This window comes from Oratosquilla oratoria, chromosome 4, assembly GCF_046742065.1.
Source record: "Oratosquilla oratoria isolate Oo_2021 chromosome 4, ASM4674206v1, whole genome shotgun sequence".
In the NCBI taxonomy this organism is placed as follows: domain Eukaryota; kingdom Metazoa; phylum Arthropoda; class Malacostraca; order Stomatopoda; family Squillidae; genus Oratosquilla; species Oratosquilla oratoria.
The window spans coordinates 26495048-26517847 of NC_134780.1; the positions used below are offsets into that span (position 1 = coordinate 26495048).

General features: G+C 38.6%; 1 protein-coding gene across 2 annotated transcripts in view; it reads right to left on the reverse strand.

Annotated features, from left to right (window-relative positions):
- The window catches only part of LOC143024695 (uncharacterized), a 45452-nt gene extending 23411 nt beyond the window's left edge, over positions 1 to 22041 (reverse strand). Inside the window, exons 1-6 of one of the 2 annotated variants that reach the window (XM_076183707.1) lie at positions 21870 to 22041; positions 16967 to 17046; positions 13314 to 16823; positions 13109 to 13209; positions 12766 to 12954; positions 6808 to 6933 (exon numbers count right to left, since the gene is read on the reverse strand). In XM_076183707.1, the coding sequence (XP_076039822.1) occupies positions 6808 to 6933; positions 12766 to 12954; positions 13109 to 13209; positions 13314 to 16823; positions 16967 to 16997 (3957 nt within the window). In that variant the 5' untranslated portion in view covers positions 16998 to 17046; positions 21870 to 22041. Of the gene's footprint in view, positions 1 to 6807; positions 6934 to 12765; positions 12955 to 13108; positions 13210 to 13313; positions 16824 to 16966; positions 17047 to 20220; positions 20283 to 21869 lie in introns of those variants that run through there. The other variant, XM_076183706.1, reaches the window with a different exon arrangement.
- Positions 22042 to 22800: the final 759 nt, after the last annotated feature.

Consider the following 22800-nt stretch of genomic DNA (forward strand, 5'->3'; position numbering starts at 1 on the left):
CCCTAGACCATGGGTGTGCAACCTTTTTTCCCAAAGGGCCACAACTCTGTTGGTATGGAGGGCCACATAACCTTACTATATCATTTTATTTACTACGATCGAAGACATATTATGTGAGATTATACTGATAAAGATAGTTTCTTACTGATTTTATCTAAATTGGGATCACAAAAATAAGAATTGTCCGAAACAAATGTATTTTCCTTACTATAACTGAGCAGCCCTAGGGGATTTCTCCCCGTCCTCTCCTTTTATGCAATGGGGGGGGGGGCGGAGAGGGGGTCGCCGATTTAATGAAGCGGCCTTGCTGTGGATGTGCTGTGTCTTGCGACACTGCTTCTGACCCAGGGCAGTGGACAAGGTGCAGGGATGGCCCGTGATCCAGGAGGTGCTCAGATAAGATGGAGGGTGGAGGGGTGTGGAGTGTATTCAGGGATGGAATGGGTGGAAATGATTTTATGCCTTTCCCTTTTTGGCTACCTCCCTTGTAAGGGGAAAAAAGCCTTGGTATATGTATGTATAAATGAGCAAATGAAAGGCTACCGTAACTTATTTTTGTAACGTACAAACATAAATAATTACTTAATATTGGTTAACTGGGATCATTAACATAAGAATAAGAGTTAGACTTACAGTACCGGTAATCACAACAAATGAATTCACAACGGAGACTGGTTGGGCAGCGGTACTGACAGGCGGGAACACACGTACCATACTACAGTACCAGCCTACCAGGTTTGCCATATGTAAAATGCCGAAAGTCGCGAGCTGCAGGACTAAAAGTCGCAAATTTCTGGCTAAAGTAGCCATATATATATATATATATATATATATATATATATATATATATATATATATATATATGTATATATATATATATATATATTGCAGTAATTCACAAGGCACACGTGAAAATAATATGCAGAAAAAACACTGGTAAATAAAAAGCTTAGTCCGAACGTTTTCGTTTTCGCCTTAAATAGACGAAAACGTTCGGACTAAGCCTCTTATTTCCCAGTGGTTTTTTCTGCATATATATATATATATATATATATATATATATATATATATATATATATATATATATATATATATATATACAGTATATATATATTGCAGGAGCTCGCACTTGATGCTGACGGCATTTATACTTTCAAGAGTTCACTCAGATGATCAATTGACTGAATAGAAGAATGACATTCTACATATACAGAGAGACGAATTTCAAATTTCCTAAGTTTATCTTCCTTCTTTGATAGAACAGACTTGATGCTCATCTGCTTGTCATTTACTTTCGATACATTTTGTTTTAATTAGACTCACTGTGTTTTTTTAAATCCGTTCTGTGAGCTCTCATGTCCGTTCTACAAACTTTACAACGTGCCTTATTTCCATCCTCTTTCACTTCCGCTAACCATTTTTCAAACAGGGGATCCTTTAACCAGGCACACTGAAACGTTTTCGAGTAGTTTGACCACCTCTTCATTTCTAGATCATAGTGTTGTGAGTTCCACAGATCTAAAAATGAAGAGGTGGTCAAACTACTCGAAAACGTTTCAGTGTGCCTGGATAAAGGATCCCCCGTTTGAAAAATGGTTAGCGGAAATGAAAGAAGATGGAAATAAGGCACGTTGTAAAGTTTGTAGAAAGGACATGAGAGCTCACAGAACGGATTTAAAAAACACAGTGAGTCGTTAAAACACGAACAAAATGTATCGAAAGTGACAAGCAGATGAGCATCAAGTCTGTTCTATCAAAGAAAGAAGATAAACTTAGTAAATTTGAAATTCGTCTCTCTCTATATGTAGCATGTCATTCTTCTATTCAGTCAATTGATCATCTGAGTGAACTCTTGAAAGTAGAAATGCCATCAACACCAAGTGCGAGCTCCTGCAATTTACATATATATATATATATATATATATATATATATATATATATATATATATATATATATATGTATATCATACATATATATATTATACATATATATGTATACTTATATATTGGGCTACTTTAGCCAGAAATTTGCGACTTTCAGTCCTGCAGCTCGCGACTTTCGGCAGTTTACATCTGGCAACCCTGCTTGCATAGTCTCCGGTTATACGTAAATTGCGTTATATGGTGGGAAGCTGAATGACGAACTAATGTACAGTAAGTTAAACCTATACGAATATTGTTGAACTGTCCTTGGTGAAGGCTTGAATAATCAAACGTCTATCAAAGTTTATTGTGCCATGACATAAACGATTCACAAAATTGTATTGCCTTTATGATTTATCTAACGAGAGAGAGAGAGAGAGACGACTCGAGAGTCCGCTGCGCATTCCGCGCTTCCAACGGGTAACGTGTGACGTCATGTCGCTTTGCTTTCTGAGACATTGACAGACTGGAAAAAGTACAACGGCGAGCCACAAAACTGATTCCAAATATCAAAAATAAATCATACGAAAATCGACTTAAACATATGAATCTGTTTTCCCTAAAAAAGCGTAGACTCAGAGGTGACTTGATACAGGTCTTTAAAATTCTAAAGGGAATTGACAACATCAAAAGTGACAAAATTTTTACATTGAATGAGAATCAGACAAGAAACAATGGTCTCAAACTGTCCGGAAATAGATTCAATTTGGAAGTAGGTAGAAACAACTTTGCCAACCGTGTAGTAAATGAATGGAATAAACTTCCTGCACAGGTAGTGCAATGTAGTTCAGTTCGAAGCTTTAAGAATCATTTAGATAAATACCTAAGTAAGATGCTGTAATGATTATGATTTATCTTATATTATTTGTTTTTGTTTTATCATTTGTCTGTCTGATTTTCATTTATTATTAGTTATATGTCAATTTATTATTATTTACTATTTACCTGTTTGTTTATTATTTAACTATACCTATGCATTTATTTATGTATTTTATTTGTTATTTACATTATCATAGTTTTTATTTATTATTTTATTATTAATATGATTTTTTTTTCACATCCGACCTAGATATGGATCAAAAGGTCTCCTGTCGGCATGCTCCGCCTTTGTAATCCTGACAGAACCTCACGAAAATAAGTGGATATTTAAATAAATAAATAAACAGATAAATAAATTAATAAACCAAGAAGTTAACAAATAAATAATTAAATGGGTAAATAAATATATATTTTAATAGTGTTCGTCACGCTCCTTAGGTTCCATGAAGACAATTCAAACGTCTGTTCAAGTTTATCCATAGATTCCTTGACGATAATTCAAACGTCTATACATGCCTCTCCTGCACATACACAAGTATATTTTGGATGGATTCATTTTATCATGGATACTACAAATTATATAGTTCGTCAAACTACAAAACTTAGTTGTTATTTTGACTTGAAATTACTGGTATTTCAACTAAAGCCCAAAACATGGAAGAGTGAGACAACAGAGTGAGGCAGCAAGGGAACCCCAGAGAAGAAGACGAGAAGAATTACAAGCACAAGAAAGACAAATAATGCGAGACCATAATAGAGAACAAATGCAAGCATTGAGGAATAATATGAACAATCAAGAGAGAGAAAATCATCTTGAAAGTTTGCGGAACAGATTTACAGTGAAGAGATGATATGAATGAAGAGGAAAGAAGGCAGTATCTTGAAAATATGAGGAACAGAATAAGACAACGAAGAAATAATGTAAATGAAGGTAGACATTTGAGGTATTATATTGGTCAAATGAACATAGTTTACCACCATTGTCAGGCTTTAAGATTTTCAAGTGAAAATTTTCACAGGTTCTGCTAGTAAGGTATTAAAGTCCCTCCCTCTGTGACTGCAGGATCAACAAAGCATGTTACAGAGATTGCAAAATATATTTGTATTTCTTTTTATAATTTTGGTCAGGGATTATACCTGTTACATCATTTAATAGTCTAATTTCACCCATTTATAACACAATTAATGTCTTTCTCAACATTTATCTAAAAATTATAAATTCTAGTTGAATTTCCCCCATATCCAAGATTGTATGCCAATTTCGCCTACATATGTTCATGCAAGTTATATACATTTTTGGGAATAAGAGGGCTACATAAAAAGGCATTATTTTCACAGTTATTACCAGGGTAGCAAAAGTCTACCTAAAATTTTTCGTCATCTCTCATGATCTAGTTCATGATTATGAACAGTAACTTCCTTGTCTCTGCTTCACATGAAGTCTTTGACACAATTACCCCTTCAAACAATCTCTTCTTTGCATCCATTCCTAGATGCCTATTTCTCATGGCACTTTTTAATCACCAAAGGCATTAACTTGCTTCTCTCAATCTACAATTTACCTCTACCTCTGCTCCTCCTTTTACTACCACATAGAGCCCCAAATACCTTAAGCTATCCACTTCCTCCAGCCCCTCTCCTTTAAGACATTTCCAACTTGCTCCCATCCTCTCTCCTTGTACATCTCATCACCTTGCTTTTACCTACATTTACATTCAGTTTCCTTCTATCACATACCTTTCCAAACTCTATCACTAACTCCCTTAATCCCCCATCTGACCCTGCCACAAGTGCAGTGTTATCAGCAAACAACAACTAGCTTACCTCCCACTTTTCTCCATTTTCTTAAACCACCTCCAGTCCCCTGTCCATTAGCCTCACCTTTACCTCCTGCACCACCATGTACACACTGAGCAGCCATGGTGACATGACATCTTCCTGACGCAGTCCCACCTCTACCTCAAACCACTTGCTCTCTCTCCATCTCCCATTCTAACACAGGCTCTTCTACTCTCATAAAAACTCTTTACACTCCTTAACAACTTTCCCTCAATCCCATATATCTGCAAAAGCTCCCACAGTAACTTCCTGTCTACCCTGTCATAAGTCTTTTCCAAATCCATAAAGCCCCAAAATACATCCTTACCCATTATTAACAGATGAAGTTGTTGGGAAGTGTGGAGTGCCATAGTGGAGAGATAATGGAGGATATGTGTATGAAAAGAGAGTTGATGATATCTGATACAGTGTTTAGTAAGAAAGTCAAACATAAGTACACATGGGAGAGAGTGGTGGATGGAAGGGTAGTTGATAAGGCTTTAACCAGTTTGATATGATGATGCCTACACAGGCGTCATGAGTCGCAAGTGGGTACACAAGGATGTCGATGTCAGCAGCTTGATTTGTAGTTGTACATGAGTTACCCCAGGATTCTGTGAACTGGTTTGATCACGTTTTCTGTGTTTATTATTATTTATTATTATTAGAGTAAAAGAGAATGAATAATACAGCAGTGGCTTTAAATTTCATAATGCAAGTAGTGTGATGAATCATACACATGGCAGCTGATGCTGCGTATGAGAATTTGACTCGTACTGAAGTGGCTAATGGACTATGTAGCAGTATCCAGGAAAAGAGTAAGAAAAGTTCTGGATGTCCATGTTCTTAGGGGAAAGAGTGGGGAAATATCAGATACTTTTTTGGTGGAAGGTGAGCTGAGAATGGGGGATAGGTGGAGAAAGAGGAAAAGGGCAGGAGGTAGAGAGGTGTTTAGAGTAAACTCCTTAAATGAGAAGGAAAAGGAGCAGGAATACAAGGAGAAGCTGCGAGAAGTGTGGGAGTTGGTGAAGGATAGAGTGGAAGTAGGAGTGGAAGAGGAGTATGGTGTTTCAAAGAGGAAGTGACAAGGTGGGCAAAGATATGTCAAACAAAGAGAATAGGAGGAAATAGAAGGAAAGGTAGTGAGTGGTGGAATGATGAAGTGAAGACGGTAGTAGAAGAGAAAAAAGAAGCATTCATGGACTGGTTGCAAAGTAGGATGAGAGAAAAATATGAGTTAAAAGAAAAAAGAAGAGAATCAAAACAAAAGATAAAGGAGACTAAGAGAAGAGTAGATGTAAAATGGGGAGGAGTATGAGAGAAAATTTTGAAAGCAATAAAAAGATGTTTTGGAAGGAAATTAAGAGAGGAAGGGAATGCAAGTCAAGTAGAGAAGAAAAGGTAAACGGTGCAGATGGACAGATCTTAATGGAAGAGAAGGTGAAGATGGGAAGAGTATTTTAGAGAGCTGTTCAATGTAGAGAAGGATTGGAAGGGACTGGTGGTAGCAATGGGAGGCACTAAGAAAATGATGATGGGAGAGGAAAATGGAGGAGAAATAAGAAAAGATGAGGTGTATGTAGCTCTGAAATTGATGAGAGCAGGTAAGGAACATGGGTTAGATGAATGTCATGCAGTGGGTTTGAAGGGAGGTACAGTAATAGTGGACTGGTTAGTGAGGTTGCTTAATGTGTGTCTAAAGGAGGGTAGAGTGCCAAAGGACTGGAGGAGTGTCTGTGTAGTTCCACTTTACAAGGGAAAAAGGGACAAATGTGAGTGTAGTAGTTTCACAGGGATCATTTTGATGAATGTAGATGGGAAGGCTTATGGGAGGGTTTTAATTGAGAGGATTAGGAGTGGAAATGAGGGAGTAATTGGTGAGAATAGGTGTGGATTTAGGAGAGGCAGGGGTTGTGTGGATCAGATTTTTGTGGTAAGGCAGTGTGACAAAGGGTAAGGATATTTTTGGGCCTTTACGAAAGTTGCAACTAATCAAATAAAAATAGAAAAAGGGCGGCAAATTACTGCTCCATAAACAACTTGGTAAAGAATACATTGGTTCAAAATAAAGACGAGGGAAATCAAAACAATCTCTCAACAAATGCACTGAATGAATACACATACATACATCAAGGGGCCTTATCTCCCTTATAAAGGTGTGTGTGTGGCCTGAATGAATATATATTGTGCAAATTCACAATTCCAGCTATCAAATTACAATTATGAAATTATTTCCTTGATACTCACCTGAGTAGGAGTCTTCTTCTTCTTCACAGCAGGCTTTGGGATCATGTTACCAAACGCTCCTTCTTTTGCAATGCGTTGCTTCTTTGAATAGCTAGTTTCCTCCTCCTCTGAAGGCCTCTTTTTCATCTATATGAAAAATAAAGATAATTTTTTTTTTAACATATAATTAGTATAAATAATTTTTTCAACACTTCAGTCACCACCTGCTCTGCGAGATAACCTGGCATGAATGTCTTTGTTGAAGTTTGTAGATTTAAGACTACATGCAAACTTTTAATCTTGTAGCTATTACTTTCCATATCCTATCTTTAGCGTTTATCTATATTCAGTCAGTTTTATTGAAGAGAAAATGTTCATGGCATTTTTCTCTTTCCTTAGTGGATTAAATTACAAGTTCTTAGCCATAGCCAGCACAAAGACCAAAAGGCAATTCAACATGGATATGGCTATGATTATGATTTCATTCTATCTGTTCTTTTTCCATACAAATTTTTTTCCTTAAGCTGAGTACAGTAGGTTCCACAAGTTGCCAGGGACAAGTGTGGAGACTCACACTTCAAATGACACATACATACATACATATACCAAAAGCTTTTTCCCCCTTACACGGGGGGGTAGCCAAAAAGAAAAAGGCATAGAAATCACTCCCACCCATTTCATTTCCCATATATTCCACTCCCCTCCACCCTTCTCCCTCCCTCCTATCTTGGCACCTCCTGGATGATGGGTCATCCCTGCATTCTGTCCACTGCCCTGGGTCAGAAGCAGTGTCACAAGACACAGCACATCCACAGCAAGGCCGCTTCATATATTCGGCGACCCCCCTCTCCGTCCCCTCATGCAGAAAAGGAGAAAGACGGGGAGAAATCCCTTCGGGCTGCGTCAATTTTTTTTTCATACATACTTCCTCACTCCCCATCCCCCACCCACTCCCTGTCATGCATCACAGCCTCATCTATACACAACCCTTCTCCACTCACCCCTATCTTCTGTCCTCTCCCGTCCTTCCTCCACTGACATTCCTCTCTTTTGTAAAGCCCCTTTCACCCCATCCATCCACCTCATCCTAGGACGCCCCCTCATATTCACTCCTTCCACACTTCTTTTACTAATCTTTCTTCACTCATTGTTTCCATGTGTCCAAACCATCCTAATACTTTTTCATCAACCCTATCTCCCAACTCCCTTTCCACCCCTGTTCTCCTCCTCACCTCCTCATTTCTTACTCTATCTAGCCTAGTAACCCCTATCATACTTCTCAGACATTTCATCTCAAACACATTCAAACTCCTTCTCTCTTCCTCTCTCATGTTCCATGTTTCTGCCCCATACAGTGCTGTTGGCACAATCACTCCTTCATATAACCTCCTCTTAGCATCCATTCCCAGATGTCTATTTCTCATTACACTTTTTAATCCACCAAGGCATTTACTCGCTTCTCTCAATCTACATTCTACCTCCACCCCCACTCCTCCCTTTCCTGTCACATTCACACCCAAGTATCTAAAACTATCCACTTCCTCCAGTTTCTCACCTTTAATGCTCACTTCCAGCCTACTGTCACTCTCTCCCCTTGTATATCTCATCACCTTACTTTTACCCACATTTATCTTCAGCTTCCTTCTTTCACACACCTTCTCAAACTCTGTCACTAACTTCCTCAATCCCTCCTCTGATCCTGACACAAGCGCAGTGTCGTCAGCAAACAACAGCTGGCTCACCTCCCACTTTTCTCCATTTTCTTTACTCATCTCCAACCCCTGACCCACTACCCTTGCATTCACCTCTCACACCACCCCATCCATGTAAAGATTGAACAGCCAGGGCGACATAACACATCTCTGATGAAGTCCCACCTTTACCTCGAACCACTCACTTTCTCCATTTCTAATCCTAATGCAAGCTCTACTACTCTCATAAAAACTCTTGACTGCTCTTAACAGCTTTCCTCCTATCCCATATATCTGCAGTACCTCCCACAGTGCCTTCCTGTCTACCCTGTCGTAAGCCTTTTCCAGATCCATGAAAGCCCAAAAAACATCCTTACCTTTTCATATAGCTTTCTCACATATCTGCCTTACCAAAAAAATCTGATCTACACATCCCCTACCTGTCCTAAACCCACACTGCTCCTCACCAATTACTCCCTCTGTTCCTCTCCTAATCCTCTCAATCAAGACCCTCCCATAAGCCTTCCCAACTACACTCAACAAGCTGATCCCTCTGAAACTACTACACTCACACTTGTCCCCCTTTCCTTTGTAAAGCGGAACTATACAGGCACTCCTCCAGTCCTCCGGCACTCTACCCTCTCTTAAACAAACATTAAATAACCTCACCAGCCAGTCCACCATAACTGTACCTCCTTTCTTCAGACATTCTGCATGCCTTACCTGCTCTCATCATCTTAACAGCTGCTTTCACTTTGTCCTTCCCTATTTCTCCTCCATTTTCATCACTCATCACTCTCATTTTCTTAGCACTTCCCACTGCAACTACCTTTCCCTCCCTATCCTCCTTCACATTTAGCAACTCCCTAAAATACTCTGCCCACCTTCCTCTCACTGCCTTCTCTTCCATTATCATTTCTCCATCTGCACCTTTTACCTTTTCTTCTCTACTTGATTCGCCTACTCTTCCTCTTTTTATTTCCTTCCAAAACATCTTTTTATTACTTTCAAAATTTTCTGTCATACTCTTTCCCCATTTCACATCTGCTCTCCTTTTTGCTTCCTTTATCTTATGCTTAACTTCCTTCCTCTTTACTTTGTACCTCTCATACGATTCCCTCGTCCTAATTTGTAGCCACTCTATGAATGCCTGCTTCTTCTTTTACACCCTTCTTTGCTTCCTCATCCCACCACTCACTACCCTTCCTTCTATTTCCTCCCGCCCTCCTCGTTCCACACACCATCTTTGCACACCTTATGACTCCCTCCTTGAACCATCCCCATTCTTCCTCCACTCCTAGTTCTACTCTATCCTTTATTCTCTCCCACTCCTCTCTCAACTTCTTCTTATACTCATTCTCTTTTTTTTCCTCATTTAAGCAGTTCACTCTAAGTACCTCCCTACCTTCTGCCCTTTTCCTCTTTCTCCACCTATTCTCCACTCTCAATTTACCTTCCACCAGGAAATGATCTGATATTCCCCCACTCTCTCCCCTTAGAATATGTACATCCTTAACTCTTCCTACCATACTCCTGGTCACCACTATATAGTCCATTAATGCTCTATCAAAGGATTACAAAGGATTACAAAGGCGGAGCATGCCGACAGGAGACCTTTTGATCCATATCTAGGTCGGATGCGAAAATAAAAAACATATTAATAATAAATAAAAACTATAATGATGTGAATAACAAATAAAATACATAAATAAATGCATAGGTATAGTTAAATAATAAACAAACAGGTAAATAGTAAATAATAATAAATTGACATATAACTAATAATAAATGAAAATCACAGACAAATGATAACAAAACAAGAACAAATAATATAAGATAAATTATAATCATTACAGCATCCACCACCCTCTCCCATGTGTACTTATGCTTGACTTTCTTCTTAAACACTGTATTTGCTATCATCAACTCTCTTTCAAGACACATCTCCACCATCAATTCTCCACTACGATTTTTACCTGGAACTCCATACTTCCCAATCACTCCATCAATTGGTTCATTTCCTACCCTAGCATTTAGGTCTCCCAATACAACTACATTGACATTTCTCCCTAATCCCTCTATGCACTCATTTATATCTACCCAAAAAGCCTCCCTTTCCTCTACGCTCTTTTCACTACCAGGCCCATACGCACTTACAAAAACCCACATCTCCTTTCCCAGCTTCACCTTCATCCACATCAACCTTGATGACACCTCCTTCCACTCCACTACCCGCTTACTTATCTCTTCACTTACTAGTATAGCCACCCCTTCTCTCCCTCGTCCCCTCTTCACTCCTGAGTACCTCCCAGCTACACTCCCAAACTCACAGTTGCCCTTTCCTTTCATTTTAGTTTCACTCAAAGCCAGTACATCCATCTTTCTTCTCACAAACATACTGCCTATCTCTTCCCTTTTACTCTCATCTGTACCACATCCACGCACATTAAAAGACCCAAACCTTAGGGTACTGGTTGGAAAGCTCCCAGACCCTCTTATGCCTTTACTTTCTTTTTTAGGAATATCCCCTTTTGGGGCTACAGGTAGTAGGACTCCTAATCCCATCCCCCATCCCTTTTTTGTTGCCTTTTACGACTCAAGTGGAAATACTTGGTGGCAGTATTCTTTTGCCCCCACCACACGGTACGTAGGCGAAAAAAAGGAAATGAATATTCAGAGAAATGGTACAGGACAGTAACAAGGGGTTGGGGGACAGCATAATGGAGGGACAGTCATGGTATAAAAGTGTCATCATTTCTCTATGTACAGAGTTTTCCTCTATCACAGACAAAATGATGCGTGGCTCTGGTCCGTAGGGGCGCCTCATATAGACCCTAAAGTATCAACTGCATGCTACTCTGCCACAATAACATGCAGCCAATACCCCAGACAGGATATTACTGTGTCAAATGACACAGTAATCATTAATCAATCAACAACATAAACACAAAACTGCAGCCAAGAATAGTAACACCTATCTCATTGGGCATAACTGCTGACCCCCAACATGACAACAGCATACCCCCAAAAAACCTTCATTTATACTGCCTACCTTGAAAGTTGTATATCTCAAAACTCTACCATCACTCTGAACTGTCAGCACATACATACAAATTGGCCACTTCCCCCTATAAAGGAAGCGATGCAGTGACTATCAGCACCACAATTGTTTCTATGAACTGGAGCTTTGTTAACTCTACTGTTTCATTATCATGCCACCCTTCCCACGTCTACTAAAAAAAAAATATATTGCAGAGAACATCTATTTGGACTGTGTCCTTTTTTTCATCCATTTACAAGCACTCTCCATTCACTCCTATTTTCTGCACTATCTCTTCCTTGCTCAACAGACATTCCTCTTGCATCTAATACCCCCTACTTCCTATTCTCAGTCTTCCTCTCAAATTCACTCCATCCACTTCTGTTTTGTACATTCTTTTTTGCTAGTCTTTTCTCGTGCATTCTTTCCATATGCCCATATAACTGTCAGTGAAACTTTTGTCAACAATTATAATTGCTGTTTGATTAAAGAAGACATAAGTATTGGCCATGGACTAACAATGATAGTGATATTTATCACTATTACTGTTCCTTCTACTGTTGAGGAAGGAAGGGAGAGGACGGAAGACAGAGGTGAGTGGAGAATGGTTGTATATGGATGATGTTGTGACTGCATGAGGAGGAATGGGCGGGGAAGTGGGGGGTGGGGTAGTGTGTGTGAGTAGATTTTGACGCAGCCCGAAGGGATTTCTCCCCGTCCTCACCTTATATGCAAAGGGGGACGGAGAGGGGGGGTCGCCGATTAAATGAAGCGGCCTCGCTGTGGATGTACTGTGTCTTGCGACACTGCTTCTGACCCAGGGCGGTGGGCAGGGTGCAGGGATGACCCGTCATCCAGGAGGTGCTCAGATGAGAGGAAGGGTGGGAGGGGTGTGGAGTGTATTTAGGGATGAAATGGGTGGGAGTGTTTTTATGCCTTTCCCTTTTTGGCTACCTCCCTTGGAAGGGGGAAAAAGCCTTGGTATATGTATGTATGTATGTACTGTTAGTCCATGTCCAATGCTTATGTCTTCTTTAATCAAACAACAATAACACATAACACTATTTGTATTCTGATATTTTCATAAGTAGAATTAAAAGTAAACACGTACAAAAGAAAATGATGACTTCGAAAGTTACTTAAAATCACTGAATGTTAATTTCCTTATTCTGCTAGGAAAAATTGTAATACTATGTACCATCCATAATATGTTTCTTTGGAAAAAAAATATCTGACTTGGCATTTTACCTTCCGTAGAGATGCTAATAAGGCTTCATCCTCCTCACATTCTTCTGGGCTGTATTCATCAAACATTTGACGACATTCCTCTAAAACATCTGGATCACTGGGATCAAAGCCATCGACATCATCGTGGTCAGAACTTTGATCATCATCTATTTTGGCCAAGTCATACTGATCAGACTCTGATGACCGATTCTAAAAATTGAAGAATAAAAAAGTCATGTAGAAATCAACCATGTACATAAGAAATTACTGTCTTGTTTCCATTGTGGAACTTTGCTAAAAAAAAATAAAAAAGGGCAATACATATGCACATAATACTTTACAATATTGTTATACATATACTTACCTTTGTGTGAGCATTATCACTAACATCATTCATAAGATCATTCCAGTCTTCTTCTGGAATTTGTTCCAAAGCTGATGTATCTGGTGACCCTTCCCCAGCATCTGTTGACAGTGTTACTCAACTTTAGTCAAGAATCACACTGGCAAATATTTGACATTCTTATACAAATCTACATCTTTCTCTGAAACACTTCTCTTTCACATACCTTTAGAGTCCTTTCTCTTCTTTATGTTTTCATGTTTACTGCTCCCCAATTCACCTGTGCCGCTACTGCTTGACCTCTTACTTCCACTATTTGAGCTGGACTTCTTGCTTCCAGAGCTAGTGCTGTCTCTTCTACTGCTGCTTTCTCCTCTATGAGAACTCTTACTATGATGCCCACTGATCTTGCTTTTGGAGCTACTACTGATACTACTATGATGCTGACTTGGTTTGCTTTTAGAACTGCTACTGATACTACTGTGCTTATCGCTTGATTTGTCTTTGGTGCTACTTTTTTGAGAAGATGATTCACTAGAATGTTTGTGAGACTTGCTATCTCTTTTTGATGAATGAGAATGGTGAGATAAACTGTGCTCTTTGCTGCTGCTGCTGTGTGAACTTTCTTTTCCTGAGCTTCCTCTACTTGTTGAAGATTTTTTTGATGCATCAGTACCACTTTCACCTGTCTGTCCACCAACATCATTGAATACTGAAACTTCAGTGAGAACTTTCTTCTTTGGGGCCAGCTTCTTAACATTTGAAATTACAATGTCAAACATGGACATTTGCTCAGGAGCTGTTGAAAAAATGCTGTCGGATGAATCTGGTGGCGAGGACAAATCCACCTCTGTACTGCGATTATGAGTTGAAGGAGTGGCTAAGAAGTCTGAGGAAGTGTCTGTCAACACACGTGTGGGTGTTCTGGCTGTGCTATAAACATCTCCATTTTGTGCATTACCTTTTGTACTTTCTGTCTCACTAGCACTCTTTCTTTCTCTTCCATCTCTCATTTGGTCTCCCTGCTTAGAGGTTCCTAAGGTATTTGTTTGTTCTTGAGTTCTTGAATCTCTGTCTGAACGACTTCGATAAACTTCTTTCTCAGATTCTCTTTCACTTTCCCTTCTTTCTTTTTCAGTGCTTGTCTTTCTCTGTCTTTCCCTAAAATCTTCTTTCTCAGACCTTTTTTCACTCTCTCTCCTTTCTCTATCAGTACTTGGCCTTCTAATTGATTCTTTATACAAATGACTTCGATGTTCATCTTTCTCAGACCTTTTTTCACTTTCTCGTCTTTCCTTGTCAGTGCTTGGCCGTCTGCCTGGCTCTTTATACGAATGACTTCGATTTTCTTCTTTTTCCGACTTTCTTTCAATCTCTCTTCTTTCCTTCTCAGTACTCGGCCTTCTGCTCGACTCTTTATGGGAATGACTTCGATGTTCATCTTTCTCAGACTTTCTTTCGCTTTCTCTCCTTTCCTTTTCAATGTTCAGTCTTCCCTGTCTCTCTCTGGTCTTATCATCTGTGTCATGCGTTGTATTGTCATCTTCTATGCTTCCATGCTTCTTGCTTGTGCTATATCTATCCTTTATACTTCCCAGCCTATCAGAATCAGTGGATCTATTTTTTCTATCTTCTATACTTGACTTTCTTTCACTGGATCTGTGTGATTTCCTCTCATGCTCAGGATCATCTACCATAAGCTTTGATTTATCCTTGTCTGAGCTGGGTCTCCTTTCACTTCTGCTCGTCATGCGGACATACTCATCTGATTTATTAGAAGTTATCCTCCTTTCTTCTGAATGATCCTGTGTTAAAGCCACCATAACATTTTCCTCATCTTTGGAGTTCTCAACACTTGATCGTTTCTTTGAGGATTCAACAAGGTCTCTTTCATCCTCCTCTGATGAATCCGAATCTGATTGACTATCAGACTTGCTCCTATGTGAATCTCTCCTTTTCCTACTTTTTTTGTGTTTACTTCGTTTCTTGTGTTTTGATCTACTTTTCTTACTCTTACGACTTGATCTTTTGTGTTTATTTTTCTTTTTATGTTTTCTACTTTTCCCTTCACCACTGGTTTCTTCACTCTCATCATCACTTCTCTCACTTGAAGAACCTTCAGAGGCAGGTTTTTTGTCTTTGTGATGTTTATGTTTTTTACTTTTGCTTCTTTTCCTTTTTAAATTTTTCCTCTTTTTCCTTGAATAATATTCATCTGAATCTTGGGAATCAACTGATTTACTTCGCTTTCTCTTACTTCTTTCATCTTCTGAAGACAAACTTGTGAGGGAATGTTCATCACTGGCTTTCCCCGCCAAAGACTTCCTACTTTCATTGCCACTCTCTGATTCACTGCCATCAGGTTTACGAACATCTTGTTCTTGTTTTTCATCATCTTTACTGCATTCCTCCTGTGGTTGCTGCTCATCTGATACCTGTGAAGTAGTCTCTGCCTCTTTCCTAGATTTCAGAGGAAACATTAGACTTTGAATCTCCTTGTCCAAATCAACTTTGTAACCTGTTGGCTTCCCTTCCCGAGACGTTGCTCTTCCACTCTGGATTGTATCATCTCTGCTGCTACTATTACTGTCGCCATCAAACCTCTGCAAGAGCATATCCATATTATCCTCAACACTCTTAGAAGAGTGAGAATGTGACTGTGCACGGGTCTTTGACGGGTCTTTGACGGGTCTTTTCAGTTTCGGCATACTTATGGAGGATACAACTTGAGGAAGAAAATTATGACCTGATAATCCTTTTCTCTCCTTTTTCATATCCTCTTTTACTGACTTACTTACAGAAGGAGGAGTGGTCTCAGTACACTCCTGGTTACTGGTAACTTTTGCCTTGGAGACTTCTTTATTTTCACCTGTTTTAACAGACCAGTGAGTCTGTTTGCTCTCCCTTCGGACTGAATCAATATTACCCTTATCTTTCTCACCTGTTGTGGAACCAATGCAGTTAACAGAACTGAATTCATTAAAGCTATCACTAGAAGAAGTAAAAACAGGAGAGGGTGGGAGGAAGGATGACAAATTAGCACTCTTATCTGAATCATTTCCTTGGACAGACTTCTGTTCTCTAACCCCTCCTGCTTTGGTAGTTTCAGTAGTTTCTGTACATGGTGGATCAGCTATGTTCAAAGCTTCTTTACTAGCAGAATGCTCACTCCTTACTTTTTTCATAATTTTCCCTATTGTCTTCTTCTGTGATCGTTTTGAAGTTTTCCTGTTTAGAGAATCTTCGACAAGAACTTCCTCCAGCAAATCAAATTCACTTTTACGTTTACTGGCCTCTTCATCATCCGAGGAAAAATCTGTAATATCACTATCGTTTTCTAGTTTTTCTATGTCTAATGTATCTACCGAAGCTGCTACATTTTTCTTACGTTTATTTAACTCGCTAATCGGAGTTGGGTTGTAACTGGGAGTGCCTGGTGGGGGTAAGTACAGGCGATGCTTTTTTACTGATTTACCAGAGGAACTCTTATCCTGATCACGGTTAACATTATTACTATGTGAATCTTTAGTTTCATCTTCTAAGCTTTTGCTTGTACTTGCTATAAGAGCATTCGTATCAATCTTTTTCATAAGCGTTGCATGATCAACTCCAGCAAGAATGGGGTTCTCACTAATAATCTTCTGGATTGCCTCCCCAACTAATTTCTGCATAAGTGCAGATTTATCTCCTAAAACAGAAAAATCCATTTCCTTTGATCCTCTATTACCACTAGAATCTGCAACAGAATAGTTTATTTCAGTGAGAAGATTATCAATTCCATATAGACGCATATACTCATAGGTCATATTTCTACATGCTAACTTTCATAAAGATGCATATATTCATTGTCATACTCCTACATCCTAACTTTCAACCAACCTTGATTTGTACTATGTGGCAAGCTATCCATTACTGGGTACTATACTGGTAAAATACAGGTACACCTCCCCTTGATCTCTCTGCAGGAAAAGGTATTGATTAACTAATTTAGATTATAAAAGTACTCTATAAATAATGTAATACCTTAAAACATCCATCTGCAAATTAGATAAATAAAGGAATTTATGTATTCATACCATAAGACCTTTTCAAGCCATACACCCATCCAAAACCCATTCATTCCCCATCCCATCTGAGCATCTTGTAGATGGAAAGTCATCCCTGACCCCTGCAACACCACTTGGGTATAAGGTAATGCAGCAAAACACAGCACTTGCACACTTGAACCCAAGAGCCAGTGATGGTTTATTCCCACCACTCCACTATATAGCAACCCTCATTAGTAAAAACAATACAAGAAATATTCTTGCTTGAAGTTTCACTTACTGGAAACTAAGGATGCATTTTGGAAAATTATACCACAGTCACTACGGCAATTTCTCATGGATTCCCCTCGTATCCTTTGTGTGATGGCTCTATATGTGTCAGGTTGTTTCTATCGCCAGGCCTATTCTGTGCTGGTACTTTCTTAGTGCTGTATGGTGACCTCACCACAAGCATGCTAGTGTGGCTCTTGTTTCTCTTTGGAGAGATTTTTCTGTATGGCTGATATATCAATGGAGAAGAGTTTGGTGGCCTGTCTTAAAGAGCTTGTTTTTTTTTTATCTCTATGTGAATGTGTCGATGTACTGTGTAGTACAAACTGTAGGTTGTAGATATTAGAGGAACTGGTGTAGTTTTTTGTTGCATTCAGATGCTTAGGCTTGTGTGATTTATGGAGCTGGAGTTCTCCCAGAAACATATTGGTTTGTGTGTGTACATGTTCATCTAGGGTGGTTTTTGGTGCATCCTGTTATCATCCTCAATGCTTCTTTGGTATAGTTTGTAAGGTGTCCATGGGTGGAGTGAAGAGGTACACCAGGAGGTGCATAGCTACAACCAAAGCCACACCTTTACCCAATGCACTTGGACTGTTGGGGAACCTAACAGCCACTGCTGACAATCAGAGAATAGTGCAGGATTCAAACCCACAACTTAGCAAATGCAAGACCACCATGCTTCTGATTATGCCATCAACAAATAAGGTTTTTATTTAGTGCTTGTTTTTATGAGTGTCAGGAACCATGCTGATGAAGTGCACTGCATGGTTTTCAAGAATTGTTTGTAGACTGGGATTAGTTTCCTTCTGCTATTAAGCCTATGGTTATGATTGATTTTAGGATGTTTATTTTCTTAACTTTCACTGTCAGATCTATGTGTGGGATGAAGGTTATGGGAGTATATATATAAAAAAAAAAAGAGAGAGAGAGAGACCTAGAATTTTGGGTCCTTCTACAGTGGAAAGATTTAACAATTTAATTATACTATTTGCTAGTCAAATCTTAATGTGACTTCAATATGATCTAGCCTGACTCAGCCTGATCACACATAACCTAATCCTTGCTTCTACCTATATACCTAGAGGATTCTTCCCCTTTATATGGGAGATTGGCAGCCAAGGCCCCCCACCCCCTACACATCCCACTCCTATATGTCACTTACTTATTTTCCTTCTATCTCAGCTCTTTGTGGATGAAGAGTCATCCCTGTGCCCCACCCGCTGCCTGAGTCAGAAGCAATCCAGCAAGACACAGCAAGGCCAGCCGCTTCATTAACACAGCAATTTTCACTCCTTGTCCCCTTGTCATATATGAGTGTGTTACTTGGGCTACGTGATGTAAGGAGAGAGTGATGCGGAGTTTTGTTTGTATACTTTATTCTAGTGAAGGTACCTGTGTCAGAGGCAGATGTGGTGTGGTCCCCAACTGGGGGACTGACTGCGAAGGCCTAGTGATGTGTAACAAGTTGAGTACAGAGAACTAACTGGCCTGTCCGCTCAGGGCAGGCCATGTCTGTCTCTAACACATGTCTTAGAATAAAGTATACAAACGAAACTGCCCATCACTCTCTCCTTACATCACCTAACCCAAGTAACACACTCATATGTTATATTGGTGACACTGGAGTGACCTGTCAATACCAGCGTCGGGTCCTATACACTCCAATTCCAAATGCACACAATTTGCACCAATACTAGAATACTTGTGGGGTACATGTACACCACACCCTTGAGTGAAAATAGAGAAGACAAGGAGAAAGTCCCATGGGCTGCATCAACCTATAGTCCATTCTCAATAAATAAAATTCACGCTCAATACAATTCTAATTTATCATAATCAAAATACTGCATGGCCCTTTTCCTCCCAAAACATAGTTACCTTATAGTGTGAGAGTGAAACCTAGATAGCATATTATAGTATATATAGTGACAATGATCACTTAAAAGTGTGAAATTTTAAGAATTTGTTTCATGTACTCCATCTTGCTCCACTACATGCACTACAGAGAATTACCATTCTCCTTTATGCACCCTACCCATGAATACTGATCACTTAACAAAATACTAACCTTCATGCTATCAATATCTAGTAACATTACTCATTTATACTGCCTCAAAAATATAATTTTTAAAAATCAACTAGTTATGCATTAACATCACACAAAATGTAAATATAAAAATTCCTTTCCAGCACAAATTGTCATATTAAATTTTACACTGATATCACTGACCCAAGACACCATAAAACACTTTCCTCACACAAAGGTTAAAGTAGGATCTGAAATGTGGTAATTGCCAAAACTAGCTATTACTAAGCTTCCATTACCTACACAGCATACTTGAGATGCAGCCTCGAATGCATTAGATGAAACTCAACAGCTTCATGTATGTTAACATCCCGTGCACAAGACGTAAATCACATTAATATTAATTGCCAGCACAATTGTTCATGTCATGATGAACATGACAGCGACACTACCGACCCGAAACATCATAAACACTTAGGTCAAGGGTTAATTAATACAGAACTTAAGGTGGTTACTGCGAGTGTAACATCCATTGCACTCGTCTATATATTCATGTACACTTAATATGTCACAACAGGGATTTCACGCTTAAATAAGATATATTCTATCACCGTTTGTAGTTCATATAATAAATGGGAGGAAACTCCATCGGTCTTCAGCTCCACAGTAGACATTAATCTTCTCACACTTTTAATGTCTCTTTTATTAAATGAAAGTATCCATGTTACTAATGGATTACCAAGTTATTCAAAATAGACGTCATGGTTACCCATAACTATATAATTTACCCTTGAAAAATGCCCATGTCCTAGCGTCTAATGACTGCAATGTTTTGGTAGTCAGAACTTGCGTTCGAGTAGTATGTAAAATGATAAAAATTCGATCTTATGTGACTTACATCATCAAATAATGTGCTAGCAATTTTATGGAGAGTATTGAATATATTTTCAAATAATCATATTTGATAAAACTTACTCAAAACATGGCTAGACATATATAAATTTGAACATTCGATAACATGTCGCAGTTTTAAGAACGAAATGAGCATGGGATTGTTGACATTACGAACTTGATTTGGCGTCCATACCGTGCTGAAGGTTACAATTTTTGTTTTTATTCGTGCCGACAAGAAGTAACTGCCTATAAGTTACACATAGAAATTCTTATATACTATACGTTTGTCTGTTAACACAGCTGTTTCTTTTTTTTTTTTCCTTGCTTGGCCAGGCCCACATGAACTTGCGTACTTCCGTTCAAGCACGTACACGTACGGTATGAAGCACTAACTACGCTGACATGTTATGTCAGGTTCTGAACTCTTCATAAGTAATGAATAGTTGGTATTGCCTCACAAGTATGTACATGTGGATGCATAATAAAATATACAATAAAAGTAAATGAAAACAGGTTAGGTACCCGTTCATTCGTGCGCATTGGCCCCAACCATCATTCCGAAAGGTGGTCTCCGATCGAGCGTTTGCAACAAGTTTCTAGATGAATTATTCGATAATTCTCAAAGCTGAATAAAATCGTCTCCTGTATAGTCACTCATCAGTGCCAATGAGCCACTAATAATTATATTACTCTGAATACTCGAAACTTACATAAAGTAACATATACTATTCATAGTACTTGCCCACTCCGTCCTGAGATTCAGGTAAAATGTTAGATTTAATTAATAGGTAACCCTAGCTGCAGTGTAGGATTCACTATAACTACATGTTGTTACAGATGTAGAATATTGTAGTATATCATTAATGGTCCTACTCTGATATAGTACTCACTCATACATGTTGATACAGATGTAGAAAAATGCAATATATTATTAATGGTACTACTCCGATATAGTACTCACTCATACTGTTTTGTTACAGTTTAACATTATTTTGTTGTTCCTTTGCTTAATGCAAGGTTCCTTTTGGATGGTGCTCAAATATTTGGACTCAATGTTCCTATGTGTACAAACATTTCAGTAATATTAGCAAATCTATAACAATGTTTACGTGTCATATGTGTACTGACTGGTATTACTCATGAGTGTCTCTGGTCCCCTCAACCCCCTATGTATGTTTGTCCGTGTGACTTAATGTAGAAAAATTACCTGATGAGGACCACAATGGAAATAAGCGTTCATGCTTTTTGTGTTATCCTCGGCAATTTACATTTATTATTTCGAACTATGTGTTCTTGTCATTATTTGCACTTCATGTACATTGATTTATTGCCAAATAAAGTCTATCTATCTATCTATCGTAAGCATCATAATATTTGCATAATTAAAATTGCATTTAAAATTTCTCTATTTTTCATTCAAGCAATTTTTGTAACTAACGAAAGAACACGAAAGATAGGAGGGGATTTCTTCTTCTTCTGACTCTTCTATAAACGAAATATACAGTCTGCGAAATAATATTAATGCATTGACAACAGTTCTTACCTGTGTATACATAGCAAGGAAGACGCAATACCTTCGACGACATGACGTCAGGAAGTCAGATGCATGAATTTCATGTAGATTATCGTTAAAAAAAAATGATTTTAGAAGAGGTCAAAGACCCTGCGGGCCACCTCGAGTTCTGAATATCTGAGGTTGTTTGAGTGTACTAGGATTCCAAATTTGACTTTTGTGCATCCTACCATGAACTTTGTAGTTATCGGTGCATTGACGATAAACGACTCCATACAACTAAGCCTGAATATGCGGAGTATTTCTATAATATAGTGATGATTTTTTTCTTGCATATTTTTGGTGATGTTCTCTGATGAAAAAACGCTTCTACCTTATGAAATAAAAAAAAACTCAATTTAAATATAATCGCTGCATACTTTATTCAAAAATTTATAAAAATTTGTCATATCACTCCAAATTCTTCTGAAAGCTGGAATAGACAATTCCAGTGTCACTCTCTCCTTTCGTTGCGGCATACACACACACACACACACAACATTAAGAAATGTTGCATAATGGAGTTTGGAAAGAGTAAAAAAAAGAATATCAGGATAATATACAATTGGAACAAAGGAAGTGAAGAAAGTGGGATTTGAAAAAAAACTGGGAGTAATTATCTCAAATGACTTGTCCCCTGATAAACAAGTAAACAAAATTGTCGAATCCTACAACTTGCTAAGATCAATAAAGGTGGCTTTTACCTATTTAGACGAAGAATTTGTTTAAAAATACTAGTCACAATAATAAGACCTAGACTGGAGTATGGTGCGACACTATGGTCACCTACTACCAAAAGGAATATAAAGAAATTTGAAAGAATCCAGAGAGCAACCACGAAAATGACACCAGCACTTTCAAACCTGTCATATGAGGAGAGACTGGCTAAATTGAAATTACCGACTTTGGAACAAAGAAGAGA